Source organism: Cantharellus anzutake (assembly GCF_015039405.1).
Source record: "Cantharellus anzutake strain C23 chromosome Unknown EI90scaffold_48, whole genome shotgun sequence".
NCBI lineage: Eukaryota > Fungi > Basidiomycota > Agaricomycetes > Cantharellales > Hydnaceae > Cantharellus > Cantharellus anzutake.
Genome location: NW_024066998.1, coordinates 255,293 through 276,364, shown reverse-complemented (window position 1 = coordinate 276,364; position 21,072 = coordinate 255,293). Strand labels below are relative to the sequence as shown.

At 50.0% G+C, this 21,072-nt stretch overlaps 9 protein-coding genes across 9 annotated transcripts; 3 read left to right on the top strand and 6 right to left on the bottom strand.

Moving 5' to 3' along the window:
- Nucleotides 1-1,215: 1,215 nt before the first annotated feature.
- Nucleotides 1,216-1,687, top strand: EI90DRAFT_1993199 (uncharacterized protein). Its single transcript, XM_039052414.1, has 2 exons — nt 1,216-1,364; nt 1,449-1,687. Exons 1-2 carry the CDS (start codon nt 1,318-1,320, stop codon nt 1,609-1,611), a joined length of 210 nt encoding a protein of 69 aa, XP_038912701.1. The 5' UTR covers nt 1,216-1,317; the 3' UTR covers nt 1,612-1,687.
- Nucleotides 1,688-5,505: 3,818 nt separating this feature from the next.
- Nucleotides 5,506-8,804, bottom strand: EI90DRAFT_1993152 (uncharacterized protein). The gene is made up of 12 exons (XM_039052413.1): nt 8,124-8,804; nt 7,872-8,060; nt 7,770-7,814; nt 7,518-7,706; nt 7,180-7,464; nt 6,847-7,128; nt 6,697-6,786; nt 6,450-6,644; nt 6,252-6,400; nt 6,078-6,192; nt 5,734-6,023; nt 5,506-5,682 (listed from the first exon to the last, which is right to left on the bottom strand). Exons 1-12 carry the CDS (start codon nt 8,721-8,723, stop codon nt 5,589-5,591), a joined length of 2,523 nt encoding a protein of 840 aa, XP_038912700.1. The 5' UTR covers nt 8,724-8,804; the 3' UTR covers nt 5,506-5,588.
- On the bottom strand, nt 8,557-9,441 carry EI90DRAFT_1993410 (uncharacterized protein). Its single transcript, XM_039052415.1, has 2 exons — nt 8,921-9,441; nt 8,557-8,869 (listed from the first exon to the last, which is right to left on the bottom strand). The coding sequence occupies exons 1-2, from the start codon at nt 9,271-9,273 to the stop codon at nt 8,713-8,715; spliced, it is 510 nt and encodes a 169-aa protein (XP_038912699.1). The 5' UTR covers nt 9,274-9,441; the 3' UTR covers nt 8,557-8,712.
- A 370-nt stretch (nt 9,442-9,811) lies between these two features.
- On the bottom strand, nt 9,812-11,712 carry EI90DRAFT_3071414 (uncharacterized protein). Its single transcript, XM_039061304.1, has 8 exons — nt 11,532-11,712; nt 11,089-11,427; nt 10,878-11,010; nt 10,760-10,824; nt 10,457-10,700; nt 10,392-10,436; nt 10,275-10,371; nt 9,812-10,212 (listed from the first exon to the last, which is right to left on the bottom strand). Exons 1-8 carry the CDS (start codon nt 11,706-11,708, stop codon nt 9,960-9,962), a joined length of 1,353 nt encoding a protein of 450 aa, XP_038912698.1. The 5' UTR covers nt 11,709-11,712; the 3' UTR covers nt 9,812-9,959.
- Nucleotides 11,713-11,762: 50 nt separating this feature from the next.
- EI90DRAFT_3018799 (uncharacterized protein) lies at nt 11,763-13,417 on the top strand (the record flags this gene model as incomplete). Its single annotated transcript, XM_039057261.1, has 4 exons — nt 11,763-11,939; nt 12,007-12,178; nt 12,238-12,356; nt 12,410-13,417. 4 exons carry the CDS (start codon nt 11,763-11,765, stop codon nt 13,415-13,417), a joined length of 1,476 nt encoding a protein of 491 aa, XP_038912697.1.
- Nucleotides 13,418-13,792: 375 nt separating this feature from the next.
- EI90DRAFT_2931018 (WD40-repeat-containing domain protein) lies at nt 13,793-16,634 on the bottom strand (the record flags this gene model as incomplete). The annotated part of the gene is made up of 10 exons (XM_039055038.1): nt 13,793-13,989; nt 14,049-14,217; nt 14,276-14,621; nt 14,681-14,824; nt 14,888-14,951; nt 15,006-15,202; nt 15,311-15,623; nt 15,683-16,006; nt 16,061-16,139; nt 16,191-16,634. The coding sequence occupies 10 exons, from the start codon at nt 16,632-16,634 to the stop codon at nt 13,793-13,795; spliced, it is 2,277 nt and encodes a 758-aa protein (XP_038912696.1).
- An 858-nt stretch (nt 16,635-17,492) lies between these two features.
- On the top strand, nt 17,493-19,100 carry EI90DRAFT_3071410 (uncharacterized protein). Its single transcript, XM_039061303.1, has 5 exons — nt 17,493-17,893; nt 17,986-18,146; nt 18,204-18,737; nt 18,787-18,835; nt 18,888-19,100. The coding sequence occupies exons 1-5, from the start codon at nt 17,548-17,550 to the stop codon at nt 18,974-18,976; spliced, it is 1,179 nt and encodes a 392-aa protein (XP_038912695.1). The 5' UTR covers nt 17,493-17,547; the 3' UTR covers nt 18,977-19,100.
- EI90DRAFT_3071408 (uncharacterized protein) lies at nt 18,975-19,897 on the bottom strand. Its single transcript, XM_039061302.1, has 3 exons — nt 19,759-19,897; nt 19,483-19,667; nt 18,975-19,430 (listed from the first exon to the last, which is right to left on the bottom strand). Exons 2-3 carry the CDS (start codon nt 19,630-19,632, stop codon nt 19,143-19,145), a joined length of 438 nt encoding a protein of 145 aa, XP_038912694.1. The 5' UTR covers nt 19,633-19,667; nt 19,759-19,897; the 3' UTR covers nt 18,975-19,142.
- Nucleotides 19,898-20,215: 318 nt separating this feature from the next.
- On the bottom strand, nt 20,216-20,587 carry EI90DRAFT_3128213 (uncharacterized protein; the record flags this gene model as incomplete). The annotated part of the gene is made up of 3 exons (XM_039064072.1): nt 20,216-20,319; nt 20,375-20,432; nt 20,483-20,587. 3 exons carry the CDS (start codon nt 20,585-20,587, stop codon nt 20,216-20,218), a joined length of 267 nt encoding a protein of 88 aa, XP_038912693.1.
- Between the last annotated feature and the right edge of the window lie 485 nt (nt 20,588-21,072).

The window sequence follows — 21,072 nt, the reverse complement described above, 5'->3', positions numbered from 1 at the left end:
GAGCGAGACCAGAAGAGAGTTGTTGAGAGTTTGCAACCAGGCACCCCGTTTTCTTATATATCACCCATTCAATCATCAATGACCTCCTCTTCGTTCAAACCCCTCCGGATACAAATCACATCTCACTCATCCGTTCTCCACAAACTTGACCTCTTTCCTCCGCGCCCGGAATGAGAATCAGAAAGCCTGTTTGTACATCTGCTTAGTCATGGGGGCGCTTGTTTTTCATTTGTTCTTGAAAATCGTGGTGTGGCTTTCCAATGTATCACCCAAGCCTTGCAAATGTCTTGTTGTGAAGGCCAGCCGTTGCTCTCCATCACTTGCCAACTAGCAGGATGAGATACTACTACGAAATATTTGACTTTTTCCTGGTCTGACGTTTCATGCATATGAAACCAGCGCGCTTCATCGCGGCGAGTTCGTCTTCCTCATTAAATTATTATACACATATTATCGCTGGTTAGAACCCGGTTTCCGGTCTCAGCCTAAATACCGCGCCACGATGCCAACAATCATGCCATAATATGATGATGCACTTACATAGGACCTCCACCGTTCCCGAGCCTATCTTGGTTTTCCACACCACAAACTTTGACCCCAAGAGCTCGCCATGAGTCCCTAGTAACATAATTCCGGAAGGAGAAAAAGAAGGGCAAGAAAAAAAAACCAGCAGAAAGATTACAGAAAAGTCAATTCGCGGCGGCCTCTCGCGAACTCGAAAAAAGATCAGTCACTCCAACCCGCATTGAACTTCCCCTGTCTTGTGTCCTTCCTGATCTTCAGAATCAGTTACTAGTCGCACCTGCAACAACAGCGTCCCCCCCAACAGATTCGTTGTCTGTTTCCTGCTTACCGCTTGGCTTCCATCGGATCTGTCCCCTTCGTGACGTTCAATGGTGAACAGTTGGGCCACCGTAATGTGATGAAGTTCGTAACTATTGTATTTCTCAACTTGCAGCAGATCACACATTGTCTTTGATCCACTTCCTGTTCAAGGTAGCTCACCACGCCAACAACTTCGGGCATGTCATGTTCCTCACGATACTGATTTCATCGTCGTGTGAGAGCGAATTCGGAACTCCAAGGCGACCCTGCTGTGGGCCTCCCTTCTCAAAGCCAAAATGCACATGCATAACCACAACCACCTGTGACATTCCGGCCTATAATCACCGACCTGTCCTTATCCCCATCTATCTGCACTACAGCCACCATTTGTTCCCGTCTCCTTAGTCATTCGAAGCTATCAACTCAACTGGCGGGCACGTCAAACATTACCCAAAAGCGCTTTACTACCCTAGTTCAACCTATAAAATATTCATGATCTACGAGTCCAAGAGTCCAATCTGGTTTTTGTCCCATGCAGGGTCAACATTGTTCTTTCCCGGTTCCAAAATCGCTGAATTCCTGCACATGTCAGCGTGATCAAGTCGACTGATCATCAAAAAAAGGATATATGCATACTTCCCCCCACTCCATTTCCACAACCAGGTTTCGCTTCGTTTCATACATTTCCACCTATGGATATTGCGAATCTTCTCCACCCAATTCGTCCATTCACTACTTATACCACTTGCCAAAAAAAAAGTGAACAATGACCCGAACAAGAAGTAAAAAAAAAAAAACAAGTATACCAAAACCAGCTAATTTGATTGTGATAATCACACTTCTCGGATTCGTTCTTCCCGGGACGAAGAGAAATGATCGCCTGTTTTGACGGCCGAATACATGTAAGTAATACATAAGCATCTTATACTTACTGTTACTACTTTTGATGCATGTTTGATTTCTTGCTCTTTTTTCTTTTGATCTTTGATCCTTCTCTCAAAGTCCCAAATATGTAGGTACCACCAAACGAACGAACACCCACCCGGTCCGTGTCCGTAATGAAGGTCTGGAACCAATTAATCATGAGGTCACGTCTTCCTATTTTGCCGCGTCGTTGCTCGAAGACACATGTACACGTAAAAATCCGTATTTCCCAAACGGTGTCGTGTCTAGATCTTTCGACTTTAGGCCTTCCGTAGGGGTGGCGCAGGCATGGCATGGGATCAGCGTCCCCTTGTGGCTCACATCCACCCCCGGACAACGACGACGCGGAGGGCTCGATGGACCCGATTGATACCGGCACAATATTGATACTGAGCGTGCATTTATCGCGCGCGGGCGCTAATCACGTTGCGATCTCGCTCCTGATCATAAGTGCTGGTATGAGCGCTTGTTTTCCTGTTAATCGTGATCTGGCGTATATTGATCATCGATCACCACAGGAATCATTTCAATACACAAACCCTCACCACGCAAGGAAACGTGTTCCCAGCTTTTTGGTTTGATCTCCAATATTCTAGCTGTACGACCTGACTGAGCTTGGCCACTGTTCGGAGTCCGATGAAACACTAAGTCAAGCGATAGCCATGTTATCGAGAGGTTGACGATTTCTCCCCATGGTGACCCATGGGCTGCTACGTACGGCTGCCAGCCTCAGCCATCTCCCCCCTTCCTTTTGATGGCGGTGTATGAACCTGATCGGTGCCTCTCATCTGCCAACAATTTCCGCGGACATGCATGCAAGGGCTGTACTGACGACAACAGCAGCACTGTATATAACATCGGGTACTGCTTATAGCTTATTGCGTATCCATCTGCTTCGCTTGGATCAAAATAACGGGGCGACTCTGATCCTAACCCTCACGCGTCGGCTGGGCCCACATGCACACGCTTGCGATTAAGACTTGCGCCACATTAATCTTGTCTCCCCTCCCACAGGGATTGACACGACGGGTTCTTGATCATCCCGCTTTCAGATCCGGCCTCGACCTTGGATAATATCTGTAGCCTGTCCCGCCCCCTTCAATGCAGTTGCGGGCGGGGGTCGTTAATGCTGAATATTCCAGGCACAGATAATAAGAAATGGCGCAGATATCAATTGAACACTCCCTTCCTCGAAGTTTAAGTAGTCAGATTAGCAACCATGCATTCAAACATGCATGAGGCTGCGGCGGCTAACCTCTCCAAGAACAACCGAGTTACACCACGTGCCCGGATCCAGCTTGCATGGTTCAGTGTTTTATCGTGTCTCATTAGTTCAAATTATTATTGTGTTCTGCTTTTCTGGTGATTTCCCCCCCACTCGTCTTAGGTAAGTACTGCGACAATTTGTTCGGATCTTGCATGTACACCTGACACGACCTTTATCCGAACTCCAAGTTGGGCATAAACCGAGGAACGTGGCTAGGTATTTCGCGCCGCCGTTTCCATCGAGCCGCAGCCCTTGGAACCTCCTTGAAGAAGTGCATGGTAACCCTCTGCGCGACAAGTTCTCAAAGGCCTCATAATAATTAGGTTAGTCCTCCGCCACCATCCATCTTCTCCGCCGGCTTTCGTTTCAAATTTAGCTAATCTCCCCATTCCAATTCGGGGCCTTCCAGCTCAGCCCTGTAAGCTTCCCTCACAAGGTTACCTGGGAGCGAGCGGCTCCTAGTAAGGGTTTGCAACCCGTAATTGGTAAAGGGGTTCAATGGGCGTTATGTATACGTACATATTTCATATTTCGCGACTGTTCTAAAGGAAACACTCGAACGGCTACAATGCGCCCTCAACATTGGAATGTTCTTATCACGATAACAATCCCCCCCCTAGTCTCTTCGGGGCCTATGCCTGTTGGGCATTGCAGCAAAATCTATTAGATCTGTTATGTAAGTCGAGCATCAGACAGAATGTACGGCCTCGTCTCCAATGCACCGCGAGGAATTTGCAAACATAAAAACCACAACAATCAATTAAAATTTCGGCTAACTCCGACTGGGTATGAGTCCAAGTCTTTCTCGATACAGTACCTTTAATGATATGTAACAGATATTTGCATTCCCTAGCCCAAAGTCCAACCTACGGGAGATGTCAAGCCCGTTGCACATTGCGGGGCCGATCATGCATCTATCCAGCTTGCCTCTTCGTCCTGTTCAACATTCATTATTTCTATTCTGCGGCTAGCTACAGGAGGTGACCAGGGCCTATCAAGATCAAGTTGCCAGGTGACTCGGAGGTCGGAGGTCGCTGCCTAGGTGTCTATCTGCTTCCCATGATTCTAGCCCACCAGCCCATGCCCTGATGCGCAAAAATAGCGCATGCCATTTTTTGATCAAAGCAAGGGTTCACTCGGGGATACATCCATATTATCATATTACCCTTTCCTCCCTGACAGAATACTACGGCATGCGAAGTTGTATGATCCAACAATTTGTATAAATCGAGTCATATGCGGGCCCCGGACATTTATTGTCTTTATGTTTATTCCCCCAGCCTCCGCTATTTATCCCCAAGTGAAAAAGTGCTGGCTATTTCCCTCTCGGAGTGACCCCGTACAACACCGAGAGAATCCAGCGCGCGTATATCGCCATAGCAGTATCGTGGTGTTAAGGGAAGCGGTGGAATCCACCGTACTGCGCGCCACTCGGTCCTGGTCCTGATCGGGCTTTGGCTCAATATTGTGCGCACGCACATGGTGATTGGATGCCTATTCACCTTACGTTGCCTCGTTCGAGATGACCGTCGTTCTTCGCTTCTCTGGGCCTAGGGGAAGAGGCCCATTACAAACAGAATCGCGAACCGGATGAACAAAGAAGCCACGCAAACAAACAGGGAAACAGGGACAACTTGAAGGCAATGATGCGCTTCCAGAAGCAAGAAGATCAAACACATGAAAAAGGTCTTTGGGCCTTCCAATCCCAAAAAATCAAGTATGTAACGTGTGGATTACATCCACCGGCGAAAACACACACACAAAATCTTCCCTTCACTATGGTGTTGACATTACAATTAAGATGCGCTCCTTGTCGATCATGGGGTGGCGTAACGTTCGAATCAGCCACCTTCCGGGTGATCGATCTTCTGAAACGAAGCTACAGTATATGCTGATCTCCTAACATGTCCGAGCCGCCATATGTCCGCCACCCTGGTCGCCGTGATGAGCATTCTAGGACTAGTACTTGTTGATGGTAGGAAGGGGAAGGGGAGGTGGAGGGGAGGGTGGCCTGGGGTGGGAATCAAATAATTCATCCGCAAACCTCAGAACGTTGAGATGCTTCCTCATAGACAGTATCATGATACCAAGCATGGCGTGATCCCCCACTAAATGAGCACTGACTCGACTCAGAATTCTAGCACAAAAGTCAATAGAAGCCCCCAAGGACAGAATCGCTTTACTCCTGGACTTGGGGAGTGAAATCGGATAAGGTGAGTGACGATGGCTCTGGTTGTGGGCCCCCGATGTTTTCCCGAGTCACTGCTGACGAAAAATTGAAAAGTCTTGAAGATACATAGCGACTTCTACCAGGCCAGACAACCGACCCCGTTCACCCATCACATCAGGTCTCGCATGACCACTGTTCTCCGTAAGAGGCCCATCTAGAGGGGCTGTTGACGTTCCTTGATCTGAATGCTCTTGTGGAAACCGTTGGCGGGGTGGTAGCAGACGGATGTCGATCCGGTGAAGAGGCATGTCCACAAAAGGAACCATAATATTACCTACTTATAATGCGAGATAAAGATACACAGACTATCCAAAACATTGCAGACCCTAAAGTGGCCGCCAATTAACTCATGAATAACACCCTCCTCGCTGTCTTAAGCATTGCTCCGAGATGTGCCGCCCGCTTGTTCGTTATTTCGATCTGTTGATGAAGCTCCCTGGAAACACGTCAGGTATCCTCAAACGAGCAGAGAGTGTGGTTACTGTACTTGATATTGGTCTCAAGCTCCATTGTGTGGCATTCAGAGGTGTCTGGGGATACAGAGACCCAATCTTGCTTATTTCCCTTCGGACTCGCTGATGGTTGTGACGCGGGTGTTGTAGATCGTGATGCTGAAGGGTCTTTCTCTGGGTCGGAAATTTCCTTCGTCTCCTCACAGGATTCAGCAGGAGGGTTGATTTCTCGCCGGGTATCTCGTGTACGGTCGAGCTCCTTGAGCTGATCATTTACCTGCCGCTCCAAGTTTGTGACCTTAGTTGCAAGCTGCGAGATAGCCACCTATAATGGACGAATATGCACCGCAGTAGAAGAGAAGCAGAGGCTTCTACTCACTCTAGAAGACTTGAGCTCCAAGTCCCGGGTCTCGTGTTTTTCCCTCCGATGCCCTTTGAGACGAGCCAGCTCTTCGATCTGTATGCTTCGCTCATCCAATGCACGCATAACGGCGCTACCACAAAGAGAATTACTGAGAGTGCTCTCATTGATCAACAGAAAACGAAGACTTACGAAACCTTCTCCGAATACCTATCCTCTATCTCTTTTGCAGTGGCTTCGAATGCGGCCCGTATTTGCTCGAGCCTTGTGAGACGACAAGTCAAATTCTTCTTGAAACTGGAAAAGTCCTCCAGAGAGTCAAGATCAGTTGTCGCGGTGATCTATACCAAACGGATCAATTTGCTGTTTTGATGACAGTGATCGACCCACCTCGCTACCGTCAGCTCCGAGGATCTTTTCTACACAATGGGACGAAGCGAGAAGCAAAGTGTTCCGCTCCGTTAGCTGATCACGGTATTGTTGCTCCTTGGAAAGGTGAGACTGCTTGTCAGCGCTTTGCTTCTGCACGAGTTCCGCAACTCGAGCTTGACATTGATCCAGATGATCCTCCGAATGTCTCAAAGTCTGCGATACAACGTTAGCCTTGGTTGACTGTTATTGGGTGGGGACAGCGCACCTCTTCAGCACGTTTCAGTTGCTCGAGCAGGCTGTCCCGGGATTGACTGAGTGACGAGACGTGAGTCGACATCTCTTCATTCTCGAAAGACTATACGAAGCCAAGGTACGTCTGAGGATGGGCTAACAATTATCAGAAACATGTCCTCACCAATTGATCAATGTGAGTATGCTGCTCCTGCATTACTCGGGTGTGGTTCTGGATCACTTCTCGGGCTTGCTGAAGTTCATCCTCCCGAAGTTGAAGTTCCCACTGTAGTCGGTCAAGATCTAGGTCAAAAGACCTGCTATCAGAAGTACGACCTTTTCCAAGTTGCGTCTTCTGTTGTTGTTCGAGTTCTTTCAAAGCCGAGCGAACCAGAGAAAGGTCGGCTTCCCGCTGCTCGAGAAGTAGATTGAGGGACTTCACGGCGCTTTGTGCCTGCAGAAGAGCCTGTACGGTGCTTAAAGTGAGGTAGAAGACGAGGACCAGACCGCTACATACCTGAGACTTATCGCTCAATTCTCTCGTTAGCCCGCTCTTGATCTGACTAAACTCCGTCCTCTCCCTCTTCAGATCGTCTTCGGCGTCGAACAACTGCTCGCCGACTTCCTTGAGAGCAAGTTCCGCTGCGCTGCGAGAAAATCGTTGCTGATCACGGGAGCGCGCAAGTTCCTCCATAGATGCGATAAGCTCGTCCTCCCTAGCTTGATGGTCTGCAATCAAATCTTGTGCATTGAAGTATAAATCCCTGAGCTTCGCAAATTCCGCATTCGTAGACGTGATTTTCTAGCAGTCGTATGAATTGTCTGAATTGTAGAGAGCAACTCAGAAGAACCTACATCCCGAAGTTGGTCGCACAATTCTTCTCTTGATTGTAGTCGGGAAAGGACTTCGGTAAGCTCACGCTCCGACCGTATGGCGTTCCGCTCGAGAGTTTGCCCGAGCTCGATAACTTTCGAATTGACCTTCCCAACTTCGGCCTTCGAACGTTCGAGCTCGTTCTCTGCAGAAGACAGGGCTTGGGCGTGCTGGGTTCGCAATGATTGGACTTCTTCAGCACGAGAGACAAGAGAAGCGCTGGCGTCGTTGACCTGTCGAGTAAGAACTTCGATCTTTGCCTCACGCTCCAGGTTATCCTGCTCGTGCTGTCAGGGCCAGACTGAAATGTATAATTGACAGCCCGATAGCCATACCTCGTGAAGCTCATCACCACGAGCTCGCTCATCCTCAAGTTCTTGCTTGAGTGTCTCCAACTCTTCGTCCTGTCTCTCAATCTCCGCAGCGTAAATGTCAAGTTCTTCGACACGAGCTTCCAGGTCATTTTCCTTCTGCTCAAGCTGAATTGATAGAGAAGCCACTTGATCACGAAGGGCGTCCTTCTCCTGGGTAAGTCAGAGGGAGGTTAAATGCATTCGCATAGACCTATCCCAAGAATGACCGCGCACCATCTGCAAAGAGTGTCGTTCCTCTGACATCTCGACCCTGCTTTGGCTATTTTCCACTACAGCATGCCGAACGTCATGCTCTAATCGCTCGTTCTCAAGTCTCAAGCTTGCAAGTGCATCCTCCAGCTCTTCAATCTTCTGATCTCGAGTTTCGATATCGCAATGAGCTTGCTCAAGCTCGGACCGAATCTCGAGAAGCTGTGCCTCGTGCTTCGATCGAAGTGAATCGGTTTCCATATCGGCAAAGCGAGCATTGCGTTGAGCCATCGGAGACGCATTCGACTTCTCTAGAGCACGATGTAGACGCTCAAGTTCATCATTTGTCTCTTGTAGGGCATCCCTCGCAGCACCCAACTCTTCCTCGAGCATCGCCTGCCTCTCTGCAAGAGCAGTTGGATCGAGCGATCGCTGGTTTGATGTATTCGAGTGCAACCTGCCCGAACCCACCTTCTCCCGCCTTCGCTTTTCTTCCTCCACAAGAAATTCTTGCCCACGAAGCCGTTCGAGCAAAGCGTTCTCATTCCTCTCCGACTCTTCTTGATGCTCTTGAAGGTCCCTCTCGAGCGCTTTCAATTGCTTTCTGTATTTCTTAACCTCCATGGATAGAGATTGATTCGCAATTTTCACCGCGATACTGCTTTTTACGACAGCCTCTACGGCTTCTGGGTTCTTCTGGGCTAATCTCTCCTGAGAAAGTGATTTTCAAGCTTGAGGGAGAAGATTTCCTTATCTCGCGCTTCCAACAGCTAGATTATGCAAGAGTTAAGTAAGCGCAGTGTCACGACATGTCCACTCACCAACTCTTGCTCTCGCAGGGTGAGTGTAGCCGCGTGTGGAAGCGTAGACTGGCGGGGCGAGAACGAATCCTAACTCGAGATATAGATGAAACACTTCCAGAAAGCGACATGAAACTTCCAGCTGGGGACTGAGGTGGAGGGCTGGAATCCCGAGGAAGTACAGAGCCTTGCCCCACTTCCACTTCGTCGGCATGGTCAACCAGCTGAGTGAATGAACCATTGTCCTCTTCCTCCGAGTGTTGCTCAGGAAGGCACAGGGTCTCGTCCCCGGTATCATTTTCTTCAGGTTCTTCCTTGATTGTCTCCAGCAGGTGTCTCGCATCATGGAGCGTGTCGTCGGTCAGGGTCGTCATGGTCGTCACTGTCTTCGTATTCTACTTGGATCTCACCGTCAAGATGCCCTTCCTCTTCTTGATAGGAGATATCGTCTTCGAAGATGGATAATTCTGGGTAGACGCTAAGAGATGGAGAAAGCAATGAAGGATATTCATCTGGCAGCTCCCTTGCAAGATCAAGTTGCGGCGAAGATTCAAAGTCAGGGCTTAGGGGTGGACGTCCGGCATCCAAATAGGAAGACTCCATTTTACAGGGTTCGAATTAGGGTTTCGTGGGCGGGGGAATGGTAAGGTGCCCGGGCTGAAACCTGTAAGAGTCGCATGATGGGAACTCGAGGCTGCCGCGAGGCTATGTCAGAAAGCAACGTCCAATCCGGTGCTTCGCTTCATCACAGGGTTTCTTATCGATGCGACAGGTTTGCGACCCACCAGCCCATGGCCAGCGCTAAGTCTGCACGAATCCGGGAAACGAAGATCCTGGAGAGCTTGACCCGATTCAAGTTGTCCACTGAATGGAAGTGGAGTCTGAACACAGCCACTCCCATGCTGAATTAAATCACCGAAGCCAAAAGAGTGAATAAATTGACACGGGTAAATACAGCGCATGCAATGTCCAAAACTGACGCCAACGAGCCTGACGCGGTGTCCATGAGTATACTGAAAATATGTGGTGTAGGCAGTGTCGATCACTCGCTAGGTAACCTTCAAATCTCCCAGACCCTTCTCCGATTTATCCAACCCCACTCCCACCTCCTTGGGTCCCAGGTGTGGAGCCAATCTGCAACCCACGCCACGACTTCTCGCTTCACTTTTTCCCAAAGAGTTCCGTCATCTCGCTCTCGGGCCGCTGAACGCGGGAGATAAGCTTTCCCTTCAACGTCAAGAATGGCGAGCTCAGCTCGTGAGAGGATCATTTTTGCAAGAGCATTGGCTAGCGTGTACACTTGCATGATTGCTCTTCCGCGATGAACAAAGTGTGTTAGGTAGTAAACTTCCTAGGTCCTCAATGGATCACATACCTGGCTGCTCCAATTAGAACAAAAACCACGATAATGATCAGACCAATTCCTTCCGCAGCTCCTTCGCCCCTCCTCCTTCTCAACCATGTATTTCTTACTATTTGTAAAGGCGCAAACAAGACATGGAAATGAGCATTTGGAGGAAACTGACAATTCCTAAAGCTGAAAGTCCAGGGCGAAACGGTTGATAAGACGCTTGATGAAACCAGGTGCTGGAGGGGACTGTGTCCTTTTCATTCGAATCTTTTGCTTAAAGCCGCCACCCTCACCCCTCCTCGTTGGCGTGTCAGAGACAACGCCACCAATGTCGACATCTGCAAAAGTTGCTATTGCTAACTTCACCATGTCTTTGATGGTTCCAGGAAGAGCAGTATACGAAAAGTCATAGGATGACCACCATTCGTAGGATTTGGTAAAGACAACTTGCTCTTCAGGGGGTATGTGGGTTCTGGGCGCGAGGGTGCGAGATCTGGGTTGAAATATACAACAATGCTTGATGAAACAAAAACAAGGAGCGTGAATAAAACGAATGTAATGGATCCAATTGCAACTGGAAGAGTGGTCAGGCAAGTGTAAGTTAAGCGCCCGAACGATGTAACCTACTTTTAGACGTCGCAAGTCCCAATGCCTTTGTCCTAGCAAAAGCGTACTTGTAATGGCACTGTGGGCATTGCCAAAATGCGCTTTTCGACTCAGAAGTCGTCCTCCATTTGTTTAAACACTCGACGTGGACGAACTGGGACCAACGGTAGTGTCAGGTTGCACGATAGCTAACATCGTAAGGGCGGGAATTGAGGAAATAGGGAAAGCTTACACTGATAGACCCCTTGCACTTGCATGGTCGTATCAAGCGACCCAGTTCCAGTTCCTCTTCAGGGCCAGCTAAACATATGCGGCATTGACGATCATCTGATAGCTCCAGTGGGTTTACAATCGAGGTTGAGACAGGACGATGTCGTAGCATCCCAAGACCACTCGCATCACTATCGTGTGAGGCGAGCATAGTTGTAGGTTGTGAGCCGTGACTGGGCTCGCCACCTTGAGAATCATCGAAACCCCAGGGATCATCGTCACCTCGGTGGTGTGGGTCCTGCACGTAGCCAGCTGAGGCGTCCAGATGATCACTTAGGGATGCATCACCGCGTTGGGGGGCCTGGGGGGATTACGAGTGTTCGAAGCGGTTGTGTCCATCTGGGTCAAATGCGATGAAAGGAATATTATGGGATGTGCCAAGCAATTCAATTCTGTCTTACATACGATATTTGGGCATTGCTGATTTCGGTGACGACCTACTACGGATATAAATAAAACGATAAACCCCAAGTCTGTGCTGGATCTTGCTCCTGTGCCGTGGTCAAGGCAGGCTGGGTGAAGTCCAACTCTCGGATCAACTCGTCCGTCCGGGCTGTTACATAGCGACGAGCTCACCCACATCACGCAAGCCCCCATTTACCTTTGACGGCGCCCTTCTGCAGATTGGCTGCATCGATGCGACTGCATTGCGGATCGTTAAACTCCTTACTTCTGCTGTCTATCTTTGCCGCTACTTTTGTCCCCTGCGTTTCTGCAGGTTTTGCATTCTCATGGAGCGAGCCCACGGAGTGTGACAACTTTACGGTTACATGGCAGGGAGGGACGGGCCCATATCAGCTGCTTTTTGCACCTGTAAGCTCGTGATTCCTTCTTTCCCAATGCTTGGTCTTTTAATATTGTCCGCGGAATAACACTACAGAAATTCAAAGTCCCTCTGAACTTCAGTATCCCTGACAGCGCATACGACTCCAGGATCGGGCAAGGGTCATTTTCCCTAACACTAAATGTGTCGACTCAAACCGTATTTCTGCTCGTTATGTCGGATTCGACTGGCTTTGGATCTGGTGGTGTGTCGAATGCTCTAACTGTCGGTCAGTACGCTGCATGATAAATCGTGAACTGTTCATGGAAAGCTGAGTGACCCCTGTAGGCAATTCCAAAGGAGGGCAATGCGACACGACTGACGTAAAACCTGCATTTACGTTTGAGACCCCCTTGAGTCTTCAACAATGTCGGACCTATCAATTTTCGTATTCGGGTGCAATATTGGTATGCTTATATTCTAAAGAAAGGCTACTCGAGGCTAATCACTCCCTTAATAGCCCGTAACCATATTTGGTCTTATTCCTTCCGGGACTGCTTTCACCCTATATCCTCCAGCCAACGCCACGCTGTATAACTGGACGGCGGATGTTGCTGCTGGGACCGATCTCATGTTCATTATGAACGATTCTCAAGGACGCCAAGGTGGCTCAACAGATATTCTCGGCGTTGGACTGTCAGACGCAAAGGGATGCCTCGATTCTTCTTCTCCCTCCTCCACCACACGAACTTCAATGTACACACAAACTCAGCCGGGTGGAACAGGGACATCTACAGCTTCCCCAGCCCCTGGAGGATCAGGTCGAGGCTCCAGCACTGCCGCAATTGGAGGTGGGGTCGCAGGTGGGATCGTAGCTCTCACCGCAATTGCTCTTCTCGTCTGGTGGCTCCGCCGTCGTGACCAAGCAGCAGTTAGACGAAGAAGTGGGACTTCTGGACTCATGGAAGTAAGTAGTCGCAAACGTCGAGGCCCTGTCGACCTTCTTCCCGACAGCCGAGATGCCCAAGCACATTACCCCCTCAACGGGGTTGGAGTGGCGCACCACGATGGCTCATCGCCGAACGATTATGAGCCAGTCCCTTACGTTCTCCCTCCTCCACCCTCAGCTCGCTCTCGTGGGGACTCTGCAGATGGGAGCGATGGACCGTACGCTACGTACCGCTCAACTACCGGTGCTGGGGGCAGCACGTCATATTCAAAAGCAAGCGAAGCGGCACTCGATCGCGTGGGCGGTTCTGCCACGACTAATGGTGCTACCCGCTACATCCTCCACACGGATGCCGGGAGTATCGCGGGTTCGGACGAAGGCGAAGAAGAGGAAGAGATTGTGGAGCTGCCTCCACAATATGATTCACTAGGACACATTATACCACAGCGACAGGTGTCAAGACGCACACGTCCGTCGCAACGTCGCCCTAATACCGAGCGCGAAGAAGGCCCTTCATCTTTAGAACCTTCAAACACGGCCCCTCCCACGGCTGAGCCTTTGCAGTCAGCAGGGGCTTGATTCGGGTGATGTTGTTCTGTAATATGAGTGTAATGTAATGTTCGGGATTGGTGTATTAGAAGGCGCAGTGAGGTCTGTACATCAATTTGAACTGGAACATATGTAATAAATTAAAGCTACACAGGAGCGGAAAAGCCTTCAGGACACAGCAGGGGGTTGATACGTGCCAGAAATGAGAACGAGATTTCGCGGAGTCACTTGAACATTGATAACAGGGGTTCGTTTCGTTGGATACGTCGCCAATAAGTCTACTCTGCATGCAACCTAACGTTAGAATACCCAAAATTTTCAGCGGGCGAGACGCTCACGTTTGTCCCTTCGTGTCCTCTTTCTCGTCCAATGCACCGTTGGGCAAAGCGCCATCCTCTATCCCATTTAGCTTGAGGCTTCCGGTTTTGTTCCTCCAGCGCCTTTAACGTCCCAACATCTCACTGTCCAATCGGAGGAGCCGGAGATGAGCATCGTTGTACACGCCGTGAACGCCAGAGAATTGATAGGCGCTGTGTGGCCGGTCATGGATTTGATTTTCCGACCTGAAGCTAGGTCCCAGAGATTGATAGAGAGATCCATAGCTAAGAGAGTAGAAAACAAAGGTTAGCCTGAATTGGGAAAAACCGCCAATATCACGTACAAGCACTAGCCAGATACCGGCCGTCAGGGCTCATGGTGATGGAAGTGATTGGACCCTGGTGACCAATGAAAACCCGCATGCAATTTCCCCGCTGTACATCCCATAATCGACATGTCGAATCACTGGATCCTGTAGCCAAGTACAAGGAGTTAGGGTGAAATCGAACACACTGGGCATCGGACAAAGTTAGCGGGAAAGGACAAAGAAAGGGATAGTCATAAGCTCACGTCTACATCACTCAAGTGACCAGCAAAGACGCGCAATGCATTGATCCTCTCGGAACTCCACAATCGGGCAGTTCGATCCCGACTGGCAGTAGCAAAGTACACTCCCATCGGACTCCACTGCACATCCCACACTGGATTGCTGTGGCCTCGGTATGCCACAACATTTGTCATAGTGTCGAGTGACCATAGACGAGTCGTATGATCGGCGGAGGCTGAGAGCAAGTACTTGGGCGGAACAGCTGTCCCACCCACTGGGTCAAATGAAAGGCCATACACCGGTGCGGAATGTCCAACAAGTTTCCGAGTGGAACCTCCCGATTTCTCCGTATTTTCTTCAAAGACGTAGCTATATTGGGTGGTCCCCTCAAGTGAGAGAAGATTCAGCTGTGAATTCCGAAATGTTACTCACGGTCATGGACATTGTTCACATTGAAGTCACTTCGAAGCCCCTTCAACTTGTCTTTTTTAAGACTCCATATTCGAACATAGCTCTCCGCAAATCCTGCTGCCATAAGGGAAGATTCCTCGGAAAAGACGGTGCAATTCAACCTATTGCGAAGAGGCAGAAGACAAATTTGAGAGACCGGATAAACCTCAATGAATGGTGCTTACCCATCCAGCGCATCGTGAAAAGTATATGCACAAACACTTGGCAAAGCTGCATTAGGTACCCTACCTGAGCCAGAAGTAACATAGCCATTCTGAACTGGGGCCCCATGCACTCCACTACTTCGAGTTCTAACGCTATCTGTATCCTCCACAGCGTAAAGGCCAGGGTCTAACTTAATCCTCTTCCGTGCATCCCGAACTCTTTCAACCTCTCGCTTAACGTCAACCGAACGAAAAGTAGGTGGCTGAGGGAGTAATTCTGAGTATGTAGGGGCAATTAGCCCGTTGAGCCCAACAGAACCAGGACCGACAGCAGTGCTCGTCTGAGAAAGACCACCGAACGGTCCAGGGGAAGCCATCTTCACATCCCCATCAGGCAGAGTGAGCTTGGTTTCTGTGTCCACGCCATTCGTAGCACCCGATGACGGGGCAGCGGCACCATCGATCGCCATTCGGTCCCCGTCATCCGCAGGCTCGTCCTTCAGTGCCTTTTCCCTCTCATCCCGTAGCGAATCGCTTATAGGCGCAGGCCCTAGCTTAAGCTCTCCCTGTGCTGCATTAAACACTGACGGATTATACTTCTGCATGAGGGCTGCAGCGGGATTTGGCTGAATCTTCTTATTCAGAGCATTCGCAGCCATGGAAGCAGCGGACGCTGATGATGTAGCAGGGATGAGGGATGCTACAAGACCGGTATTCTCCTCCCATGCACTTGATGTTAAGCTCGTGGAGGAAGCCACTACGAACAACACAGGTGAGCAATGTGTGAGTCCATCACTGTAGAACTGCAGCACTCACCGTCGAACTTGAGCCTGCCGTTCACAACGGTTAGAACACTCATTCTAGCACGGCGGCCACTGCCCTCTCGACCACCTTCAATAATGCCTTCCCCAGCACCTGTCCCTTCGCCGCCTGTTCCTTCAGTTAACCAACCTACGAATAGGGCGAAGCCTGCACGGCTCATTTTTATCACATATTTGTCCGAACGAAAGCGTTGAGCTGTGGGGGAAGTGGCGATGTGGGTAGGAAGGAGAAGCGCCGAAAGAGCATGAAGTGTATCGGTATATGAGGGGATTCCATGTGAGAGGAGGCCAGGACCATGAGATGTGAAAAACTTAATCGCTAAAGGCCAATCGTAGTAAAGGTGTGTGTCTCAAAGATGGGTAGCGCTCATACCTGCTTCCTTGAAACCTTGCTGCACCAGTTCTAAATAGAAATGACAGAAAATGGGAAAAAGAAGGGGCCGAAACTCGTGCTTCACCTTCGTGTCAGCAAGGGCTACGAACAGAAGAAATACGATAAATACCCTGTACATATCCAAACCTCCGTCGACCCAGTCCTCCAACTGTTTATAGCCAATGAGCTTGTCATTGGGGTCACTTGTGAGGATTTCAATGACATCAGCCGAGCCACTCGCTTCGATGGTTGTCAGTAGGTCCTTCGTCGTTGGTCCAACGATCCCTGCTCCCGTGGTTGGAGCCCCTGGAGGCGGCCCAACACCTGACGCTGCTCTCGTGGCCGCACCCGCAACTACAGGTGCAGCTGTGGCAGCTGACGGTGGTGGAGCCTTCTTGGCAGTCGCAGCGCCGGCAACCCCAACGTTGGGCCCTACTTTAGAGCTTTTTGATGCCACTTCTGCTAATCTTGCCAAATTCACGGGGTCTCCAAGCGGAGCAGGTGTTCCCCCCGGGGAGGAAGTGCCCCCGCTTAGACTCCCTCGTCCAACAGTGGCCGCAGCTGTGGTAGTCATGGTGGCAGCGGTGGCGGTTGTGGAAGAGGCCGCTGTTGTGCCTTTCTTGGTAGCCGATACTCGAGGCTTGGCAGTGGGTGTCGATTTAGCAGCAAGGGCGCGAGCATTTGTAGTAGCTTTCTGGGCGAGTCTGTTAGAAGTCCGTCTCGATGTCATCCCAGCATCTTTCGGCGAAGTTGCAGTCACTTCCTCCATGTCGGCATCGGCGTCGCTCGTTGCATTCGTGTCTGTCTCAGCTGTTTCAATGTTAGCAGGCGGGTTGTTGCGAGGACGGCCCTTCCGGCGCTTTATGGCTTTGCTTTGGTCCTCCTCATTGCCTTCTGCCTCTTCATTTCCTTGCTCTGCGTCTGCCTCCATTGTACCTTCGCGCTCTTCCTCCTGTTCGGAAGCATCCGCTTCCTTAGACTCTTGCGTCTGGCCTCGAACTGACGCACGGTTGGAGTTCTGAGTATGGTAAACCATATAGATGCCGAACGTAATAGGTTCCCCATAAAAGTGACAGATACGACCCATTGCCAAGTGGTGGCAAGATGAGTGCCACAATCAGAATCTCAATGCTTATCCGATGCTCACTGGGTTGGAGGCGGGTTGATTCCCTTTCCCTCTAGACGCACCCTGAGACGTCGAAGTGCCGACCATAGCTCTTGCTGAGTGAATGGAGATAGAGTAGCAACCGTGAGATGGATACAGGCAATGAGGGTGTCCCACTCGCGGCTTCGGCGTAGTCAAGTGCTAGCAAGTATGTATATGGCCACGACTACACTTTAGGTGTACGGAATATTGGGCTTCATCGCAAGCCGAACGCTTGGATGAAAGTCTGAAAGCCTCACGTGTCACTCAATATAATTTGAATATTATCGGCGACACCGACCAGAACTTCACCCTTCGAAGCAAGTAGGGTATAAACAATTGTATGCATGTTATGGCGTATCGTCTATCTGTGCGATTGCCAATACAGAGTGGCATGAGATGCCCCCGCTTGTATACGCTGCGTCTTGTCCTTCTATCACAATACCCCAAGTTGGTCCAGTCCAGCTCAATCGGATGTGCACCGCCTAGGAGTTACGCAACACATCGTGATACTCCGTCCTCATTGCTGTCCCAGCAACTTGAACGAGCGGCTAGAAGTAATGTGAATGGACCTTCCAGCCCTGGGGCTGGTGACTCTATCGGACCTTTTCCTCTGGGTGTCCAGTCTCTCAATATGCGGAATGATGATAAATTTGTCCCTTGGAATGAGCTCACCCCTGGGGGTAAAGGTGAGGCCAATAGTTATAACTGTGGTGAAATAATTCAACTTCCACGATACCTATTTATGCGCATCTGATCCCCTCTCAAATCGGCAATAAAGTGATTCGTACAACTGCCAGAGCTACAAATTTTACGGTCATTCTCCTTGGCGCCTCACTATCTATAGTTCTTACCTGGGCGCTTGCCACAGAGCTGTTTGCCAGAAATTCTCCAACGGTTCTTTATGGCGACGCGTGCGAGAAAATTAAAGCATCTCCAAGTGTAGGTGGTATCGTTGCGCCTTACTATCCTCCCAAATCCTGAAGTCCATTCATCCAGATCGCCCGTTACTTGACTCCCCCGCTATCTTTTCATACCACCCCTCCCTCTTCCACAAACTTACCACCTCGCCACCGTAACCGACATCCCCAAAAATATGAAGCAGTGGATGCCGAGGGAAGAGAACATCTTCTGATTCACTTCTGGATCAGTTCTTCAGCACAACATGAAGAACCGTCTGAATCGTGGTCTCAGTGGATTTCGGAATTAGAAGGCGGTGACTTTTCAAGTATCTTAGCCACAATAAGGGAGCGCGCTACGCACTCTTGGGAGTCAGCAAAGCAGGCGGTGGCTTACGTGTCAGGGATGACACCCACATTAACACCCGTTCCACCACCAAAGCCCTTAATTCCATCGGAACGATTCCAGCGCGAAGCGAAAGAAGATAATGGAGCATGGAGCTTTTTGGGGATGTTCAAGGGGATGAAGTTCGCAGGGCGAAGCCAGACTAACAGACCGGATGAAGATGGGACAGGTTTTGGGGGACAGAATATCCATTGGAGTACCGCAGAAGTCCACGCTGACTTCGTGAAGGCAGGTGGTCACCCATTCGGAGTTGGAGTTGACTGATCCGGGTCCCCAGGATCCTAGCGGAGTTTTCCAATATCGGTATCTGCTTGTCGATGTACCAAGTACAATCACACTCACCTCAGATCACTGCGGTTGCTGATTATTCTGTTTCAGACTCCAAATCCCGCAGGTCAATCAGAATCACAGTAGAGAAGACTGATTCCTATGACGAAAATCGAGATGGGGTTTTCCTTTGGCAGTAATTGCTGGATGTCCAATAGGTGGATAACCGACATATATATATTTAGGTAGCACGGTGAAACAACAATTTATATCACTGGCCGATACGTTTAAGTCCCAGTTGTATATCCCATATCATTTACGAGGCTCCTCAACAACCAGCGCGACATTATCCAGAGTCCCTCCTGCCTAGGCAGAGTCCAACCGAATCAGCAAATCTTCCACGTCCCCGAATTTCTCTTCGAAGTCTTTTATTCCACCTTCCAGAATCAGCGCTTCGCTGACTTGCGGCGGTATCCCACGTCGTTCTAGCTCGTCTTTATACCAACCCGCAACTCTTGCTCCCCTAGAGATAGCACCACAAGCACCACAATGAAAGACGACGATCGGAATGCGGGATAGGATCGTTGTGGCCGTTGGAAGAGTAGGATAGAATGAATGAGCAGGAAGATTGATGGCGTTTGAAATCGCGACGTGCTGCGTTGTGCGTTAGCTCACATCTCTAATGAGAATAATGCCCCACATTTACCTCAAAATCCTGCCTTCTTACATCAACAACTATGTAATCCACCCCCGCCTTTAGCTGCGGGTTCCGCATCAGGTCGACTAGGTATTCTGGCTCGACACGGCGTGCATCAAAGGAGGGAGTAGGAAGTTTGGCGTGCCACGCTATCTCCATTGCTCCACGAAATCAAACAAGAGGGTTGTCGATGCCTGAAACATTGGAGATCGAGGCATAAGTACCACAGAGGGGTTCACTCACACTTTAGTGTCGATCTTGATAAGCTACAGTGCAGAGACTTACACACGACCTATGCTGATGATCGAACACCCTGCGACTCCAAAGGAAGATCGATATGTTGAGGCCTTCGTTCGGATTGCCTGGACGCTGGCCAGAAGCTGAGCGTGAGAGTCGGCCAAGCCGCTGGCTTTCCTATCATGGTGACAGAATCATGACTTCTGGCTCGACGCAACCCATTGAATAACAATCATATTCGGACAACTCCGCCCCAGTACAACTAAGGCCACACTCGTTGACCGATCTGAGGCAAGACTTTCCAAGCCAAACACTAAAACAAGGCTAATGTGATCCAGACTCGTTGGCATGAATTAACAAACAATTCGTAGACTATATCATCAGACCAAACTAAAGGAGGACTAAGATAGTAAGAAACGGCTGCAGCTATGGTGCAGGGCCGGCGATGAGTAAAGCGAGGAATTCCAGGTGGGAATGACAGTGAACTAGTGCATGACAGTGTGGATTACGAAGGCCAAAGTTCTGGGTGTACCCGGAAGAAAGCATTCGCTGCAACGTCTTTCGCAACGCCCTTCTTGTGTGCTTCACCGACGAAGACCTCCCCAAAGACTATGTGGGATCGACGTTGATCAGTTTGGGACTGCGAGATAACAGTGTGGCACACCATGGAGATGGACCTTATGAATCAACTCGTCATTGCCAGTCATATATCGGAAGTCACTCTAGGCGTAGACGTCAGTTGCCGACACAGAGATAGGAACAAGTCGCATACCCAGAAAAAATCAAACCCAAAAATTTGGGACGCGTTGGCAAGCTTAATCGCATTCATAGCGCGCCCCTCGTTCCCTGCGCTCATGTAAGGTACGTCTTTGGTCATGAAGGCACTTGGCAGCGAAAATGGTGATGAGATGCTGTGGCTGCACTATATATACTCATCGCGCGCAATCGTAGCACAGCAGAAGGCCTTATAAGGGGGTTTCCAGAGTGTTCCGGACAGATGGCGCCGCAGGCGGCAGAGACAAAATGGTAATCCAGAAATTACACGGTTACGATTGAAGTTAAGCGCAAAGCGCCTACGCGCTTGTATCGAGTCAGGGGCTCGCGTTTCACACATAATCAAGCTCAAAACTTTGCGGCGGGATTCCGCTCTGAGGGGAAGGACCGAATCCAGCATGGTGTTCGACTCTCCAAAGCGAATCCACGTAACATACCACAGTCGGTGCCCCTAAAGACTAGCTAGCGTTCCCGGGGGGGCGAGACGGCGCTGAAACGTCGTTGGTTGTTGTCGGTAGACCTGGCGGCGAGACAGTACCGAGATTCTGATGCATAGGCGCCGCGGAACCGACAGGGGGGCATCAGAAT